General features: G+C 41.0%; 1 protein-coding gene across 6 annotated transcripts in view; it reads left to right on the forward strand.

The window, feature by feature from the left end:
- CFAP58 (cilia and flagella associated protein 58) overlaps window positions 1-16604 on the forward strand; it is a 121700-nt gene extending 105096 nt beyond the window's left edge. For 5 of the 6 annotated variants that reach the window (XM_070470137.1, XM_070470138.1, XM_070470139.1 and 2 more), the window contains 3 exons: window positions 7789-7908; window positions 10749-10882; window positions 14462-16604. In XM_070470137.1, coding sequence (XP_070326238.1) covers window positions 7789-7908; window positions 10749-10882; window positions 14462-14573 — 366 coding nt within the window. In that variant the 3' untranslated portion in view covers window positions 14574-16604. The remainder of the gene's footprint in view (window positions 1-7788; window positions 7909-10748; window positions 10883-14461) is intronic. The other variant, XM_070470140.1, reaches the window with a different exon arrangement.
- The last annotated feature ends 325 nt before the right edge of the window (window positions 16605-16929 follow it).

Here is a 16929-nt window from a genome sequence, read left to right on the forward strand (position 1 = left end):
ACTGAGCGACTTCACTTTCACTTTTCACTTTCATGCATTGGAGAAGGAAATGGCAACCCACTCCAGTGTTCTTGCCTAGAGAATCCCAGGGACGGGGGAGCCTGGTGGGCTGCCGTCTATGGGGTCGCACAGGGTTGGACACGACTGAAGCGACTTAGCAGCAGCAGCAGCACTTGTCCTGGGTTATTTCACTCTCAGAACTTTTTGACTTTGAATACTCAGGCAGTTTTCATGATAATTCACTCAGTTTCTTCATTTCCTCTCCACACTTGTGGACCCTCACTATTTAGTCACTCAGTTATCCTTTAGAATAAACCTATTTCATTTCATTTTACAGCCACAATAAAACCTCAGAAAGTTACAGAAGACAGGATAAGTGGCAACATCGTCCACTCTGTGTGTGAAGATTGCATGTCCTGTTAGAGGCCATGGCAAGGCCTGTCCAGATGGGCTGGGTCAACAGGAGGGGGAACCGAGTCATGCTCTGACCTCTAATTCCCTCTCACCTGGCTTTGTATCTGGCTCCATTCTCCTATTGGTGTTATTGTGTTGTTGTTGAGTCACTTAGTTGTGTCCAGCTCTTCTCAACTTCGTGGACTGTAGTATGCCAGTTTTCCCCGTCCTTCACTACCTCCTGGAGTTTGCTCAAATTCATGTCCATGTAATCGTGTAGCCTCTAGGAATTCTGTAACTCAGTCTGACCCTGGTTTGTTATGTTCAGGGTTGTAACACGTGTTCAAGCCCCAGAGGAGGTGTTGCATGGGAACAGTGATCCTTCAGTATATTACAACGAGGTTTTTGACTTGTCGAAGGAATCACACACACCACTCACTCCTGTTGACCTTGTGATTCTCACCTGTGAGGTGAGGAAAAGATATTTTCTTCTTGAAGGGTTTTCTGTGACTCATTCCTCCTTCCCTACCAGGAACAATTGAAAAGAATTATGCCTGTGAAACGTCTGAGGGTTCTTGGAATAAGATGACCTTTTTCGGTTTAAGACATTATTATATCCCAAACCAGATTGCTCCCCCTCATCACTGGGAGATTCTTTACTTTTCAAGTCTTCCTGTACTCTGGGTATAGAGAACAGTGAGATTAAAGAAATGGGCAAAACAGTTTCGTGGGTTTCCCCACATATTTATTACCCTCTCCAAATTGAATCTTGAAGTCTTGTCAGACATGTTATTTTTCCAACAGAGCAGGTGTTAAGTGGCTATAGAAAATAAACTCACCTCCTGATATCTTTCTCATTGCTGGCTGCATCCATTTACTGAGAAGGTTATATTGTGAGGTGTGACAGGAGGTGTTGTTCAGCAAAGGAAAATCACCACTTTGTAATTCTATTTGTCCAAGTTTTCTATTTTGTACTTGCTTTTGGGTTTCCATGTCATTTCTGAAATTGTTTCTTAAATGGTAAGTATTATTTTGATATTTGTTTTTCTAGAATCTTATTGCCGTCTGACTAATTTTTAAGTTGAATACACTCTTGTGAAGGTAGAGTCATGTTATTTGTAATAAATTCTCTATAATTTGGCCCGGAAAAGGAAAAATTAAAACAAATCTTACATTGTCATCAAATAATCTGTTTTTTGCCAGAGAAGATAATTGTCATCTAAATAATAGGTAAAAGAAAATTCACTAACCAGTCATTTGATGACAATGTAAGATTCCTTAGCTCTAGGTAAAAATTAGTTTCCATTTGACTGACTATTTCATTTAATGAAAGGGCTATTACTTATATTTTTTTCCTTAAACATAATTAATTACCTTAAGGAAGTGAGCGGTAAATACAGAGACAAATGAGTAGATACACCAGTCTTTATCAATGTTTGTTCACATGAGTGCAGTTTAGAGAAATGGGAATCCAGAATTGAGATGCCTTAGAAATAAATCTTTGCTCCTATGTAATATCCTTAGTTCAAGGATTTGAAAACCCGTTACAAGCAATTAAACTTCAAAGCACAAGTGGGAATTCTGTATTGTTTATTGGTTTAATTAAGTCATAGAATTATGATTTGCTTTGGAATCCTAGGAAGTCCTTTCCTTTAGTTCTACAAATTTGCATATCCTAGTTCTCCTGGATTTTTACTAGTCCCTCAAACCAGTTCCAGATCTCTTTTCTTCCTATGTCATATTTCTTAAGAGACCCACTTTCTTTTTGTTACTTCTGACTTGGTCTCCAGCCTCTGTGACCTTTGCTCCTCATGTGTTACTCCTGCTTTTCTGACCAAGGTTGCCTGGTCCTCAGCCCACCCCAGAGGCTGTGTTCAGTCCTGTGTTCCTGTTTCTTCTCTTGATATCTTCTCTTTGATATCACTGACCATTCAAAGCATTCCTGCCTTTTTAGACATCATTTTTTACTCTCCCTCATTCTCTTTCTCTGGGTCTCTCTCACTTACCGACCCCTTATAAGCTAGTTTTCTCAAAACTCTGGTTGCCCTGGCCCTCCCTGTAAGCCATCCCAGTTGATGGATCCATTCCCGTGGCTCTGGACAAGACCCATCTCTAGATCCAACATGCTCCTCATTTCTCAAGTCTGAGACCTTACTTTCATCTCCTCTTCTAGATATTCCCACAGGGCTTCAACCTTAACGTTTCCAGAACCCACTGATGGTCAGCAGAGACTGTAGCAGCAGTTCACTGCCCCCTCTCTCTATCCTCCCCTGTCCCAGCCTCTTTGCCTCTACTGCCGTCCCCCCCAGACCCTGAAGTGTCCATGTTAAAGACTCTGAGGTCCTCTTGGCTCCTGTTCCTTCTTTCCTCACTTATATGGTCATTCACCAAATCCCCCTGGTCCTACCTCAGAACTCTCTTCACATCTACCCACTTCCCCATTCTAGCCATATTGGGTCCAGCTTTCTTCATCTTCTGCTTGTACTGGGGCTTATTCTGTTCTCTGATTTCCTGCTGGAGTCATTCCTCTGAAAACAAACCCAGGCATGGCCCATCTTTGGCTCCCAGTTGCCTAAGGATGTGGTCCCAAACCACACTGCCAACCTACACACCCAGCCTTTGCTGTCTCTTCTCCCCTCACCTTCCCAGTGCACCTGACCTGCTGAATTGGACTTCAGTTCAGTTCAGTCACTCAGTCGTGTCTGACTCTTTTCAACCCCATGGACTGCAGCACGCCAGGCTTCCCTGTCCATCACCACCTCCCCGAGTTTACTCAAACTCAAGTCCATAGGGTCAGTGATGCCAACCAACCATCTCATACTCTGTCATCCCCTTCTCCTCTCACCTTCAATCTTTCCCTGCATCAGGGTCTTTTCCAATGAGTCAGTTCTTCGCATCAGGTGGCCAAAGTACTGGAGTTTCAACTTCAGCATCAGTCCTTCCAATGAATATTAAGGACTGATCTCCTTTAGGATGGACTGGTTGGATCCCCTTGCATTCCAAGGGACTCTCAAGAGTCTTCTCCAACACCATAGTTCAAAAGCATCAATTCTTCAGTGCTCAGTTTTCTTTATAGTCCAACTCTCACATCTCTACATGACTACTGGAAAAACCATAGCCTTGACTAGATGGACCTTTGTTGGCAAAGTAATGTCTTTGTTTTTAATATGCTGTCTAGGTTGGTCATAGCTTTTCTTCCAAGGAGCAAGCGTCTTCTAATTTCATGGCTGCAGTCACCACCTGCAGTGATTTTGGAGTCCAAAAAAATAGTCTGTCGCTGTTTCCACTGTTTCCCCATCTATTTGCCGTGAAGTGATGGGTCCAGATGCCATGATCTTGGTTTTCTGAATGTTGAGTTTTAAGCCAACTTTTTCACTCTTCTCTTTCACTTTCATCAAGAGGCTCTTTAGTTCTTCTTCGAATTCTGCCATAAGGGTGGTATCATCTGTATATCTGAGATTATTGAAATTTCTCTTGGCAATCTTGATTCCAGCTTGCACTTCATCCAGTCCAGCATTTCTCATGATGTACTCTGCATATAAGTTAAATAAGCAGGGTGACAATATACAGCCTTGTATATTGGTTTTGATCACTGCCTCCTGTACAATGTCATGAACCTCCATCTGTAGTTCTTCAGGCACTCTATCAGATCTAATCCCTTGAATCTGTTTCTTACTTCCACTGTATAATCATAAGGAATTTGATTTAGGTCATACCTGAATGGTTTAGTGCTTTTCCCTACTTTCTTCAATTTAAGTCTGAATTTGGCAATAAGGAGTTCATGATATGAGCTACAGTCAGCTCCTGGTCTTGTTTTTACTGACTGTATAGAGCTTCTCCATCTTTGGCTGCAAAGAATATAACCAGTCTGATTTCGGTATTGACCATCTGATGATGTCCATGTGTAGAGTCTTCTCTTGTGTTGTTGGAAGAGGGTGTTTGCTATGACCAGTGCATTCTCTTGGCTAAACTCTATTAGCCTTTGCCCTGCTTCATTATGTACTCAAGGCCAGATTTGCCCGTTACTCCAGGTATTTCTTGACTTCCTACTTTTGCATTCCAGTCCACTATATTGAAAGGGACATCTTTTTTTGGGTGTTAGTTCTAGAAAGTCTTGTAGGTCTTCACAGAACCATTCAACTTAAGCTTCTTCAGCATTACTGGTCAGGGCATAGCCTTGGATTCCTGTGATATTGAATGGTTTTCCTTGGAAATGAAGAGAGATCATTCTGTCATTTTTGAGATTGCATCCAAGTACCTTGGACTACCTTTCCCCTGTTCTATCACTGAACCTTGGTATTAAAAACTCTTCTTTTCTTTCTCTGCTTGGGGAGAAATCCTACTCATTTCTCAAGGGACAGTTCAAATGACATTTTTGTGAAATTTCCCCCCAACTCCTCCAATCAGAGTCAGTCACTCTCTGCTTTTACTGGCCATAATACTTTGTCGAAATTTTATGTCATCTTTGTCTCTTAGTCATGTGGTCAAAAGTTTAGGTAGAGAGAGATGTTTTCTTCCTCATTTGTCTTATTATTTGTATCCAAATGCTGTGCACATCCTGGGTCCTTGATCAGGGTTGGGATATGCACAATTTTAAAAAATCGAAATATGGTTGATGTACAATATTATGTTCATTTCAGGTGTACTACATAGTGATTGACATTTGCATATATTATGAAGTGATTGTGACACTAAGTCTAGTAACCATCAGTCCTCACACAAAGTTGTTGCAATATTATTATTATTTTTTTTTTCAAAAAGGGAGAATCTTTTAATAATTTAGCACAAAAATAAAATGTGTTGCAATATTATTAACCAGTTTCCTTGTGCTGTATGTTATATCCCCATGGCTTATTTGTTTTATAACTGATGACTTGTAACTCTTAATCCTCTTCAGCTAAGGATCCCTCTAGCCCCCTCCCCTCTGGCAACTATCCAGTTGTTCTTCTTCTCTATGAGTCTATGTTGTTTTGCTTGTTTTGTTTTTCAGATTCTACCTTTAAATGAGATCGTATGGTATTTGTCTTTCTCTGTCTGACTCATTTCACATAGCATTATGCCCTCTAGATCTATCCATGTTGTTGCAAGTTGCAAGATTTTATTTTTTTATGGCTAGTAATATCACTTTGTATACACATAATGCATCTTCTATATCCATTTGTCTATCAGTGGACACTTAGGTTGCTCCCATAGCTTGGCTATTACAAATAATGCAGCAATGAACATTGGTGTTCATATATCTTTTCAAATTAGTGTTTTTGTTTTCTTAAGGTAAATACCCAGAAGTGAAATTGCTGAATCATATGGTAGTTCTATTTTTAATTTTTTGTGGAACCTCCACACTCTTTTCCAATTTACAAATTGGCTGCACCAATTTATAGTCCCACTGACAGTGCACAAATACTCCCTTTTCTCCGAATCCTCACCAACACTTTTTATTTATAGTCTTTTCTGATGATAGCCATTCTGAGTTGGTATCTCATGGTTTTGATTTGTATTTCCCTAATGGTTTATGATGTTAAGTATCTTTTCATGTGTCTGTTGGCCATCTGTATGTCATCTTTGGAAAAATGTCTATTTAGGTCCACTGCTTTTTTACTGAGTCACTTAGTTTTTTATTTTTTGATATTGAGTTGTATGAGTTCTTTGTATATTTTGGATATTAACCCCTTGTTGGATTTATCATTTGCAAGTACCTTTTCCCGTTGAGTAGATTGCCTTTTCATTTTTGTTGATAGTGTACTTTTCTGTGCAAAAGCATTTTAGTTTGATGTAGTTCTGTTTGTTTATTTTTGTATCCCTTGCCTGAGGAGATAGATCCCCCCCCCCAAAAAAAATGTTTGTAAAGACTGATGTCAGAGAATTTACTGCCTGTTTTCTTCTAGGAATTTTTATGGCTTTAGGTCTTACATGTAAGTCTTTAATCCATTTCTAGCTTATTTTTGTATATGGTGTGAGAAACTAGTTTAGTTTGATAGTTTTGCATGCACCCTGTCCAGTTTTTCCAGCACCATTTATTGAAGAGGATGTCTTTTCCCCATTGTATATCCTTGCCTCCTTTGTCATAGTTTAATTGACTGTACCAACATGGGTTTTTCACTATCTCTCCTTCTAATCTAAATGATAACCATTCTGGGTAGATAATTCTTGGTTGTAAGTTTTATCCTTTCATCACTTTGAATATATTGTGTCACTCCCTTTTCTTCTGAAAAGTCAGCTGATAATCTTATGGAAGTTCCTATGTATATAACTAGTTGCTTTTTTCTTGCTGCTCTTAATATATTCCTATTATCTTTAATTTTTGCCATTTTACTTACAGTGTATCTTGCTGTGGTGCTGTTAAGATTGATTCTGTTTGATACTACTCCCTGTGCTTCCTGGACCTGGCTATCTGTTTTCTTTCCCAGGTTGGGAAGTTTTCAGCTATTATTTGTTCAAATATTTTCTCTATCCCTTTCTCACTTCTCCTACTTGGGACCCCTATAATGCAAATGTTATTACACTTGTTGTTATACCAAAGTTCTCTTAAACTAGTACTCATTTTTTTAAAAAATTCATTTTTTTCTTTTTAGCTTTGGTAATTTCTATTACTCTGTCTTCCAGTTTATCATTCCTTTGTATCATCTAATCTGCTGTTGATTCCTTATGGTGTTTTTTTTTTTAAAAATCCCAGTTAATGTATTCTTTATCTGTGTTTGGTTCTTCTTTATATTCTCTAATGCTTTGTTGAAATTCTTACCGCATTCATCCATTCTTCTATCAAGTTCAGTGAGGATCTTTATGATTATTACCTTGAGTCCTTTGTTGAATAGATTGCTTATCTCCACTTCCTTTGGTCATGTTTCTGAGGTTGTCTTGTTCTTCCATTTGGAATATATTCCTCTGTCTTCCCATTTTGCTCAGTTCTCTGTGTTCGGTTCTACCTTTTCCAGTCTTGGGAAAATTGCCTTCTATAGGAGATCCCGTTTGGACCAACACGCTCCCCTCTGGTCCCCAGAGCTGTGTGCGCTAATGGTGCCCCCAAGGGGACTGCGCGTGTCCTCCTGGGTGGCAAGGCTGACGGCTGTGGGCCGCTGGCAGGTGGGGTGGTCCCTGGCCAGGCTGGCGGTGAGGCCGGTCCTCGTGCGGTGACTGCCAGTTCCCTGGAGGGCAGGCTTTCCGTGTGGTGGGCTGCAAGCCTGGGGATCGCGAGGCTGCTGCCGACCAGCCGATGGGCAGGGCCAGGGCCCTCTGTGGCCTGTTGCTTGACTGGATGAATCTACAAGTGAACGTAATCAGTGTGGAGCTGAGAAGGACCTTAGGATGATCCCGAATCATCCTGACCATGCTGTTAAAGTCATTGCCCTTGTCTTGATGGGACTGTTTATCTCCACTTGTGGTTATGCTCTCCACCAGGAAAAGGAGAAACTGTATGTGGAACTAAAGCACATCCTGGCTCGGCAGCCTGGGCCCGAGGCTGCGGAGCAGCTGCAGATCTATCGCCACACACTGCGGGAGAAGACCAAGCAGCTTAAAGTAAGTGGTAGCCTCTGCGCCTTCCTGGCTGAAGGATGGCCGCGCTCTGGGAACACCCCTGGACAAGTCTCCTGCCGCGGCACGAGAAGCCAGTCTCCCAAAGGCTGCTCTCCATTGAAATCAGCTTTTTTAGTGCTCCAGTCCCAGGGCAAGCCTCAAAGCTACCCCTCTGCTCCTAGACTAATAGACTCCCACAAAACAGGCAGATGAACAAGTGGAGAAACAGTTGGAGAGAGGATGATGGCAATGGAATGGAAATTTGGGGAATAGGGTCTGTGTGGATTATCTCAATGTGATTTGGAAGATTTGGATGGTGGGGAAGAACACAGGAAATATTTTAACACTCTGGCCCACTAAAGCAGACCACCGTGTCAGAGCAGGTTTTTACTATTCATTCCACCTGAAATAAATGTACGCAAACCACAGGCCACTCCCCAGTCCCCAAGGGCCTTGCTTCAGGGCTATCTAAATAAGTGGTCATGAATGGAAAGTCAAATCATTTTAGGATTCTGTTAGCGTAAGTTCCCTTCTAAGTGACGCAAGAACCGTAGCTGTGGCGATGGAATGTTTTACCATTACACATTTTAAAGTTTTCTCAAAAACGGTGTGTTCCCATTCTATTTTCAGCTTTACCTCCTAAAAAAGTACTTAGATATTCTTGGCATGCTAGGGAAGCCTTGTACACACACACATGCACAGGCTGTAGCATATGCTAGCTGAATTCTGGCACTTACCTGCGCAACGATGGTAATAGTCATTGCCTTTCTGCCTGGGGTAGAATAGATGCTGCGAGACTAATATGGTACTAATCCTTTCACAAAGAGAATGTTGTAAAATCACATCCTTTTACTTTAAAAAGGCAGATGAAACGGGAGTGTAATGAAAGCATTAATTTTCAACTTACCAGTCTAAGTATTCGTTTTACATGAGTATCCTGAGACATGAGTTTTGCAAGAGGCATAATCTTTTGATTATTTTCACCCCTTTAAACAATTGAATATAACAAGCAAAATAAAAACTTATTTTCTCAGGAGTTGGGTGTAGATTAGAAAAGCACATGTCTCTCTTTACACTACTGTCAGATAGGCACTCTTAGCAATGGATTGCATTCAGTGGTTCATAGAAGGATTTTGTCACCTTAACCCTTTATCGCAGGGTATCCAGATATTTTTCTCTGAATGACATGTGACCCCTAGTGGAAGATTCAGCGGTGCATAGTACCAAGCCTGCCCGTCAATTTGTCCTCATGATCTGGACTCTGTTGAGGAATTCCACATTCATTATTTGGAAACAAGATCTTTGCTCCTAAGTTCAGTTCGGTTCAGTCACTCAGTTGTGTCCAACTCTTTGCGACCCCAAGAACCATAGCACGCCAGACCTCCCTATCCATCACCAACTGCTGGAGTCTACCCAAAACCCACGTCCATTGAGTCGGTGATGCCATCCAACCATCTCATCCTCTGCCTTCCCCTTCTCCTCCTGCCCTCACTCTTTCCCAGCATCAGGGTCTTCTCAAATGAGTCAGCTCTTCGCATCAGGTGGCCAAAGGATTGGAGTTTCAGCTTCAACAGTTTAACTATTAGGGCAAATTTTCTTCCAACATGAAAATCATTCTCTCTAGCTTATGATAACATGGTCAGAATCCTTAGTCAGATAGGATAGAATCACAATAGTTAAGTGGAAGGAATTCAGAAGCAGTGTGTATGGGTGTGTGAAGTTGCTTCAGTTGTGTCCGACTCTTTCAACCCTATGGACCAGAGTCTGCAGGCTGCTCTGTCCGTGGGATTCTCCAGGCAGGAATCCTCGGCCAGGTTGCCATGCCCTCCTCCAGGGGATCTTCCTGACCCATGACCCTTATATCTCCTAGCATTGGCAGGTGGTTTCTTTACCACTAGTGCCACCTAAGACACCTGTTCAGAAGCAGATGAACACTCAAAAGATAAAGATCGCCTTTTATGTAAATTTTTAAAAATAGAGGGCTAGAGGAAAAACAATTGCATCTATTGCATGTCCCTGACAATGCTAGCCTCCCTTTTCCCTGCTTGGTTTTTGTTGGGGGCAGCCCTCACTCTAGCATCCTTTACACATTTGTTTAGATGAGTAAATACCTTCTTTTTTTTTTGTCCAGCCTGAAACCAGTAGCATCTACTGAACACAACAGAGCAAGAGGCAGGTAATTAGGCTTCCTAACACAGCCCCTCACATGTAGTACCCTCTCCCTTGCATATGTCATAGCCCTCTGCATCTTAGAGGTAAATATCCCAGGGCTCCGGTAAAGAGACAACCTGTGAATAGTCCCAAAGGGTGCAGTAAAGAGATGATTGACATTCAGCAGAACAACAACCTTGGAAAACACATAAATTGAATGCCTACTTAATGGTGCTGGTGGCAGGATGATTCTGAATAGTTTTTACAATAATCCTCAGATGAATCACACTGCCTAGTAATGACTTTTCTGAACATTTTAAAAAAGGCTTTAAGAAGCAATTTTATAGTATATGTCTGGGAGTTTTTCTCTTTTGACTCTCAATATTCTTGAGTGCATTACACCATTCATATGTAAGCCTGTTTGCATGTGTCTGATAGCTCTCCTTTTAAGCAGGGGAATGAGGTTTCATTAAGTTGGTCATTGGATATGAGTCTTCAGAACGTCCATCAGATTTTTACCCAGATACAGAGCTTGAACTGGTAGAAGTGTGCAGATTAACCGTTAAACCTGGGCATGGTTTTGTATTTCTAGCCTCACCAAGGTAAGTGGCAGCAGATTAAAAAGATTATTCAGGAAAGGATATTGTCTCACCATGTATCTTCTGTTAATGCTGCTTTATTTGTCATACTAGGTTTTGTCTTCAGAATTGAATATGTATGAGTCACAGAGCCAGGAATACAAGTACGAGATCGAAAAACTTACCCACGAACTGCTGAATTTAAAGAAGAAGTACCTTGCTCAGAAACGTAAAGAATACCTTCAGAAGTAAGAATTAGTCAAATGTTCTAGTTTTGTTGTGCCTTTTAACTGCAGATGAGAAAAATAGTTGTGGACAGCTACAGAGTCACAGACCTTACTGGGGTAAACTAGGTCAGGGGTGAGCAAATGGCATTCTGCAGGGTCACTCAGTGGGTTGTCAGAGCACGATGGGTGTCTTGTCTGACATTGAGACCCCTCCTTAGGACCGTAACAGGGATCCATTAATATCAGCTCTCTGGTGGATCTCCTGTGAAGCAGAGGAAACCTAGTGTGATATTTTCCCCTACATTGTTCTCATGGTTTGGGGCTGATCATGTCAGGACTGTGCCTGCAAAGGAGTTTCACAGTCAATGTGGTATGGGCTGAAGCATACTCACATTTAAAACCACAGATAATTTTGTTAAGAGGCCTGGGTTTGCTGAAGCTGTGCCTTCTAATAACATAGCTGGACCACTGTAATTATGAGAAGTTCACACACACAATTTTCACCTATGTTTTAGATAAACTGTTTCTGAACCCTTTCTATGTCTAGTGCCTGACTTCTTTATCTGATGTAGGGTGTCAGCATGGGACGCCTTTCTTCTGGGAGATGATATTGCACATGTCAGGTGAACATTTTGGGTTTCAGGATGGCTATATGCCCAAGAACAAATGTTCTCTTCACTTTGTTATTGTTTTCCGAATCCTGGGGTGAATGAGGGGACCAGGTGAATCTGTAGGCTTGAACCTTGGCTGTATGGCATTGCCCAAGTCATAGAGTTCATTCTGCAGAGGCTCACACTGTGAGTTGAAAGTCAGGCTTGATGTGTCATCCACATGGATGTTTCAAGGACATGGTGAAAGAGGGTCTGAATGCATCCACTATGATTCATTAGTGGCAAATAGCTATTTAAAGTAGCTAGATGCAAATTCATTTGCCAGTAAAAATCCACCCTTTTTATAAGTCAGAACATCCCCTCATTCCACATTTAAATGACAGTTCTTAGTTTCCTTTGGCCTTTTGATCCTCCCACCACACATACACACAGTTTTCTGGACAAAGAGAACATACTGACTGACAGAAGGACGCCCCTCTGATAGCTTGGTTCAGTTCAGTTGCTCAGTCATGTCCAAATCTTTCCGACCCCATGGACTGCAAGCATGCCAGGCTTCCCTGTCCATCACCACCTCCCAGAGCTTGCTCAAACTCATGTCCATCAAGTCGGTGATGCCATCCAACCATTTCATCCTCTGTCATCCCCTTCTCCTCCTGCCTTCAATCTTTCCCAGCATTGGGTCTTTTCCAAGGAGTCAGTTCTTTGCATCAGGTGGCCAAAGTATTGGAGTTTCAGCTTCAGCATCAGTCCTTCCAATGAATATTCAGGACTGATTTCCTTTAGGATGGACTGGTTGGATCTCCTTGCAGTCCAAGGGATTCTCAAGAGTCTTTTCCAATACCACAGTTCAAAAGCATCAATTCTTTGGTGCTCAGCTTTCTTCAAGGTCCAACTCTTACATACATACATGACTACTGGAAAAGACATAGCTTTGACTAGACGGACCTTTGTTGGCAAAGCAATGTCTCTGCTTTTTAATATGCTGTCTAGGTTGATCATAGCTTTTCTTCCAAGGAGCAAGCATCTTTTAATTTCATGGCTGCAGTCACCATCTGCAGTGATTTTGGAGCCCCCCCAAAATAAAGTCTGATAGCTCAGCCCCTCCCAGGGGCCCATCTACTAGAACTGCACTGCCCCAGGCAGTGTGCCACTTGTGGCTATTTAAATTAAAGTGAATTACAATTAAATCAAATTAGAAATTCAATTCCTTAACTGCAGTAGTCACATTTCACCTACTTAGTAGCTGTATGTGGCTAGTGGCTAGTGGATGCTGCATCTGGCAGGCCAGGTACAGGGCTTTTCTACCATCATGGAAAGTTCTAGTACCCTACTCTAGGCTCTCTGCTTTTGCCTTGATGCTTATTTCTTGTGACTGACCTCTCCAGAGGGTGTCAATGGTGGTTCCATTTAGTTGGGATCCATAAACTGGAGGGAGACAGAAAAATATGAGTTCTTAGGAGAACAGCAGGGAAAAAAAAAAAAAAGATTAAGGAACTGAGGGAAAATATGACCAGGCAAGAACAAAAGTGCTGAGACAGTTTAGACTGAAAGGAAGAAGGCTGAAGGGAGTCATTAGGATGGTCTATAAATACATTAAAAAGATCATGTAAAGGAGACATTATTCCCGTTAGTCGGCTTAGATCAGGCCAGAAGCATTAAGCTTAAGTTCCTTTGGAGAGGAAAATTTAGGTTATTTGAGGCAAGAGAGGGCAGGAGGAGGGGGGCCTTGCCTGCATCTAACAACAGTCAGGAGGTAGACAAGTTGTCAGAGTACTTGAAGGTGTCTTCTTTGCTGGATCCACTCAAGGCTAAAGCTTTTGTCCTATTTATGGAGGATGGTTTTTATAATAATGAAATCAATTCTGCTAAGAGACAGCTGAATTGATGAACCAGTCCTCTACAGATTCTTTCCAAATGGAATAATTTAGAATAATCTCTGCAGATATTCTTCTCACACATACTCTTTATAAAATATCAACTCATATCATTTTTACCTTTCTGCTTTTTTTTTTTCATTTTTCTCAAACACCATTTTTATCATGCTCCAATCCTGACCTATATACCCCCACCCACCTGTTCTTGACTCCCCTACTCTATACCCCAGGCTGGCCTGGAGTCTGCAGTACAAGTCAGATTGTTTTGCAAAAAGTAGAGTTCTCTTCTCTGAAGTAACTCATTTCTAGTAGTCAGATCTAATTGGTTTTAATCTTAGTAGTTTGCTCAATTTTTATTTTGAAAAAGAAACTCCAAAGATGTTTTCTATAAGGCTGTAATTATATAATAGGTAATCTATATAAATTTAAGATACTTCTACAGGAAACCTGAATATGTGTGTGTGTGTGTGTGGGGGGGGGTCATTTAAACAAGATCTATATAGAAGATATATTGTAGATTTTATGGAGTTTCTTCCTTTATCTATTGCCAAATGTACTATCTTATTTATATTTCCCAGCCTTTTCTGTGTTTTAAACTATTTCTAATAAGAACTGCTGCTCATCTAAAGTTATAGGAAAATTTGTATTTTATTAATGTCCAAGTTTGATGAAAATGCCCTGTGTGTGTATGTGTGTGTATGATAAATATAAGCTTCCACTGAAACTTTGGAATATAAAAGTTGATAAATGATGAATTAGTCATTATGATTGAGCCAAGAGAAAAATTCCTCTAACTGATCTTTGGAACTAAACAAATGCTTTATAAAATAGGAAGATGATTACAAGTCAGGAGCCTCTCGGCCCCAGCGCTTAAGCTATAATGAGGCCTTCTGTCTGTATTTAGATCAACATTAGGAAGGCATGTTTAATTGTGTCTTTCCCTAATTCTATGTGTTATCTGTAATACCTAATTACATTTAAACCACCATCTTGTCTCAAACTGGAAGCTTTGATCAAAGCAGTTTTTAGTGGTTAACTCACCCTAAGAACTTAACACCAAACTTAGAAGAGGAAAAAGATGGTAAGAAAGTTAACTCTCACCTCCTCTCTTATAGAAACAAGGACAGAATAAACATGGAGGACACCTTCTCAATGGCCAAACCAAGTGGCCCTCGTTTTACTGGGGGTGGATTTCCCCTCAGCAAGTCATCCAAGGCGAAGTCATAACTCGAAGCTGTTGGCTGGGTCCTTCTGAACAACTCATTGGAGTTCACTCTGGAACATTTTGGAGGAATCTCTTTGAAATTCCTTGGATCACAGACATTTAGGGAAATCAGTCCTCGTATTCCGGGATGGAAAGAAATGCAGAACTATTATAGTCCTGTACATAGAAGAGTGATGACTTTCTATTTAATCCACATGGATATTAACAGAGTGTAATTATATCTATTCAATCAGGTTGAATTATATCAATTCAACCATTACATGAAGCAAATCTTTTGTTACACCACATTTATTTATTTTGCAATGCACCACATCTAGATACTCCATATGGATGAAACTGGAGCCTAATTTCTCTGACAGACACTGGTGCATAGATTTAAAAATTTTTTTTTTTGAAATGCAGTGCATTCTTATTAATAAGAATATATTTTAATTATTCCTCATTAACAAGTCATTGATGAGATGAGAAAGGTGCACACACTCTAAACTATTTAAAAAGTGTTTTGAGAGTGATTTCTATGTGGAATTTCTTTTCAGGCCTGGAGTATGAAAACCTATTCCAAAAAGACATACTAATAAATACTTCATCATAAAAAATAAAAAGAACCCTTGTAGAGACCGCAATCTTTGTTTTGGTAAAATATGTAGAGCTTAAAACTACTGTGAGAAATTTTTAACACAAAGATGTGACTCAGAGGACCAAGACTGTAAATTGAGGGGTTTGGGCTGGTATCCTCTGAAGATCTGTCCTCACATTTGGAGAGCAGAGTTACAAGGGACAGAGATCTGTTTGGTTTCCAGGCTGAAGGCCAGCATTTTGAATCACTAAATCCACTGTATTTTCTTTATTTTGAAACCACAGTTAGGTGGGCATCAGTTCAAATTTCCCCTGTTAGAGTGTTCACTCAGTAATATTGGTGTGGGACACTGTGGCCATCTTTCTCACAATAACTGGACCTCTGTAATTTTTAAAAAAATGATTGAGGAGTAAGTAGCTCATGGATAAGCAAGGATAGTATAAGTGGATAACTTCATTTCATTCATCATGAGCAGGAGACTTAAGGATCCCAAGATGTTTGTTTAGATTATCCAGAGAGGTGGGAGTTTAGAGGCATCGAAAATCATGTTCTTCTGTCCCTCTTGGTTCACCACCAGAAGTAGACCCAAGGCAATGATGGCCATGAAAGTGAATGATTCTGCAGTGATCCCAGGAAACACCCTAAGAGTGGGGATGTGGGACACCAGGCTAAGGCATGAAGTCAAGTTCTGCAGTTGCAGACTTTCACTGGACCTTGCAGGGGTCTGTGAAAACAATGTAATCACATCTTGGAGTTGGTCCCATCAGGGTGAGGGAGCTGTATATTTATACCGTCAGGCTTCCAGTCACTGACCAAGGACTGCTCTGGAGGGGTTCTTTTGGCCTTTCCTGCTGGTAGGCAAAGCAGATCTTAGACAAAGAGGTGGCAGTTGCTGACTGTTGGAAGCAGAAGTGGTTAAGTACTAGGGAACTGAGTCAGGCAGCGTCATCCTCTGCTGCTTCTCCTGCATGATCCCAATTGAGATCTGCAGATGGAAATCAACCTCCAGGGTAGCTGGTGACCCTGTGATGAGCTGTGATCATCATCAATTTTTATACCATGTGGGAGCATGAGGATGGTTACATCCATGAGAGAATTTGCTTAGAAAACCTTAAACCTAAAGAATCACGATAGGGGCATTTCTATTTTTGAAAATAACAGATGCTGTCTTCCCTCAGAGCCAACCAACCGTATGCTAAGTCCCCTGTGTACACACCCTCAAGTTGTGAACTTTCAAAGATGTGAACATGGGTTCCATTAGCATCAGACATGAGTAAAATTGCAGCTTGTCCTCTGTCTCCTATTGCTGTCAATCCTTCAGCTTGACCATCTCCCAGCTCCAGTTAGTAACTCTTCTTGCCTCTTCACTTGATGCCAGCCCCTGTATGCCATCTGTTGTACTGTACTACTGTACTTTTCAAGGTACTGTACTGTAAGATTAAAAATGTTTTCTTTATTTTTGGTGTTTGTTTTCTATGTATTACTTGGGTGAAAAGTATTATAAACCTACTACAGTACGGTATCACATAGCCAATTGTGTTAGTTGGGCACCTAGGCTAACTTTGTTGGGCTTACAAACACATTGGACTTACATATGTGCCCTCAGAACAGAACTTGTTCATGTGTAGGGGACTTACTGTGTCTGTTTAGACAGAAGACTTTTGCAGGTAAGGTGAGGCAAGGCAGTTATGACATGTACAGCATTGGAGGGTTTTCCAGCTATTCAGGGATATTTTGAAGTATAGCCATAACCAACTTCCTTCTGAGCCCTTGGAAGGCTT

The sequence above is a fragment of the Odocoileus virginianus genome, chromosome 7 (assembly GCF_023699985.2).
Source record: "Odocoileus virginianus isolate 20LAN1187 ecotype Illinois chromosome 7, Ovbor_1.2, whole genome shotgun sequence".
Classification (NCBI taxonomy): Eukaryota; Metazoa; Chordata; class Mammalia; order Artiodactyla; family Cervidae; genus Odocoileus; species Odocoileus virginianus.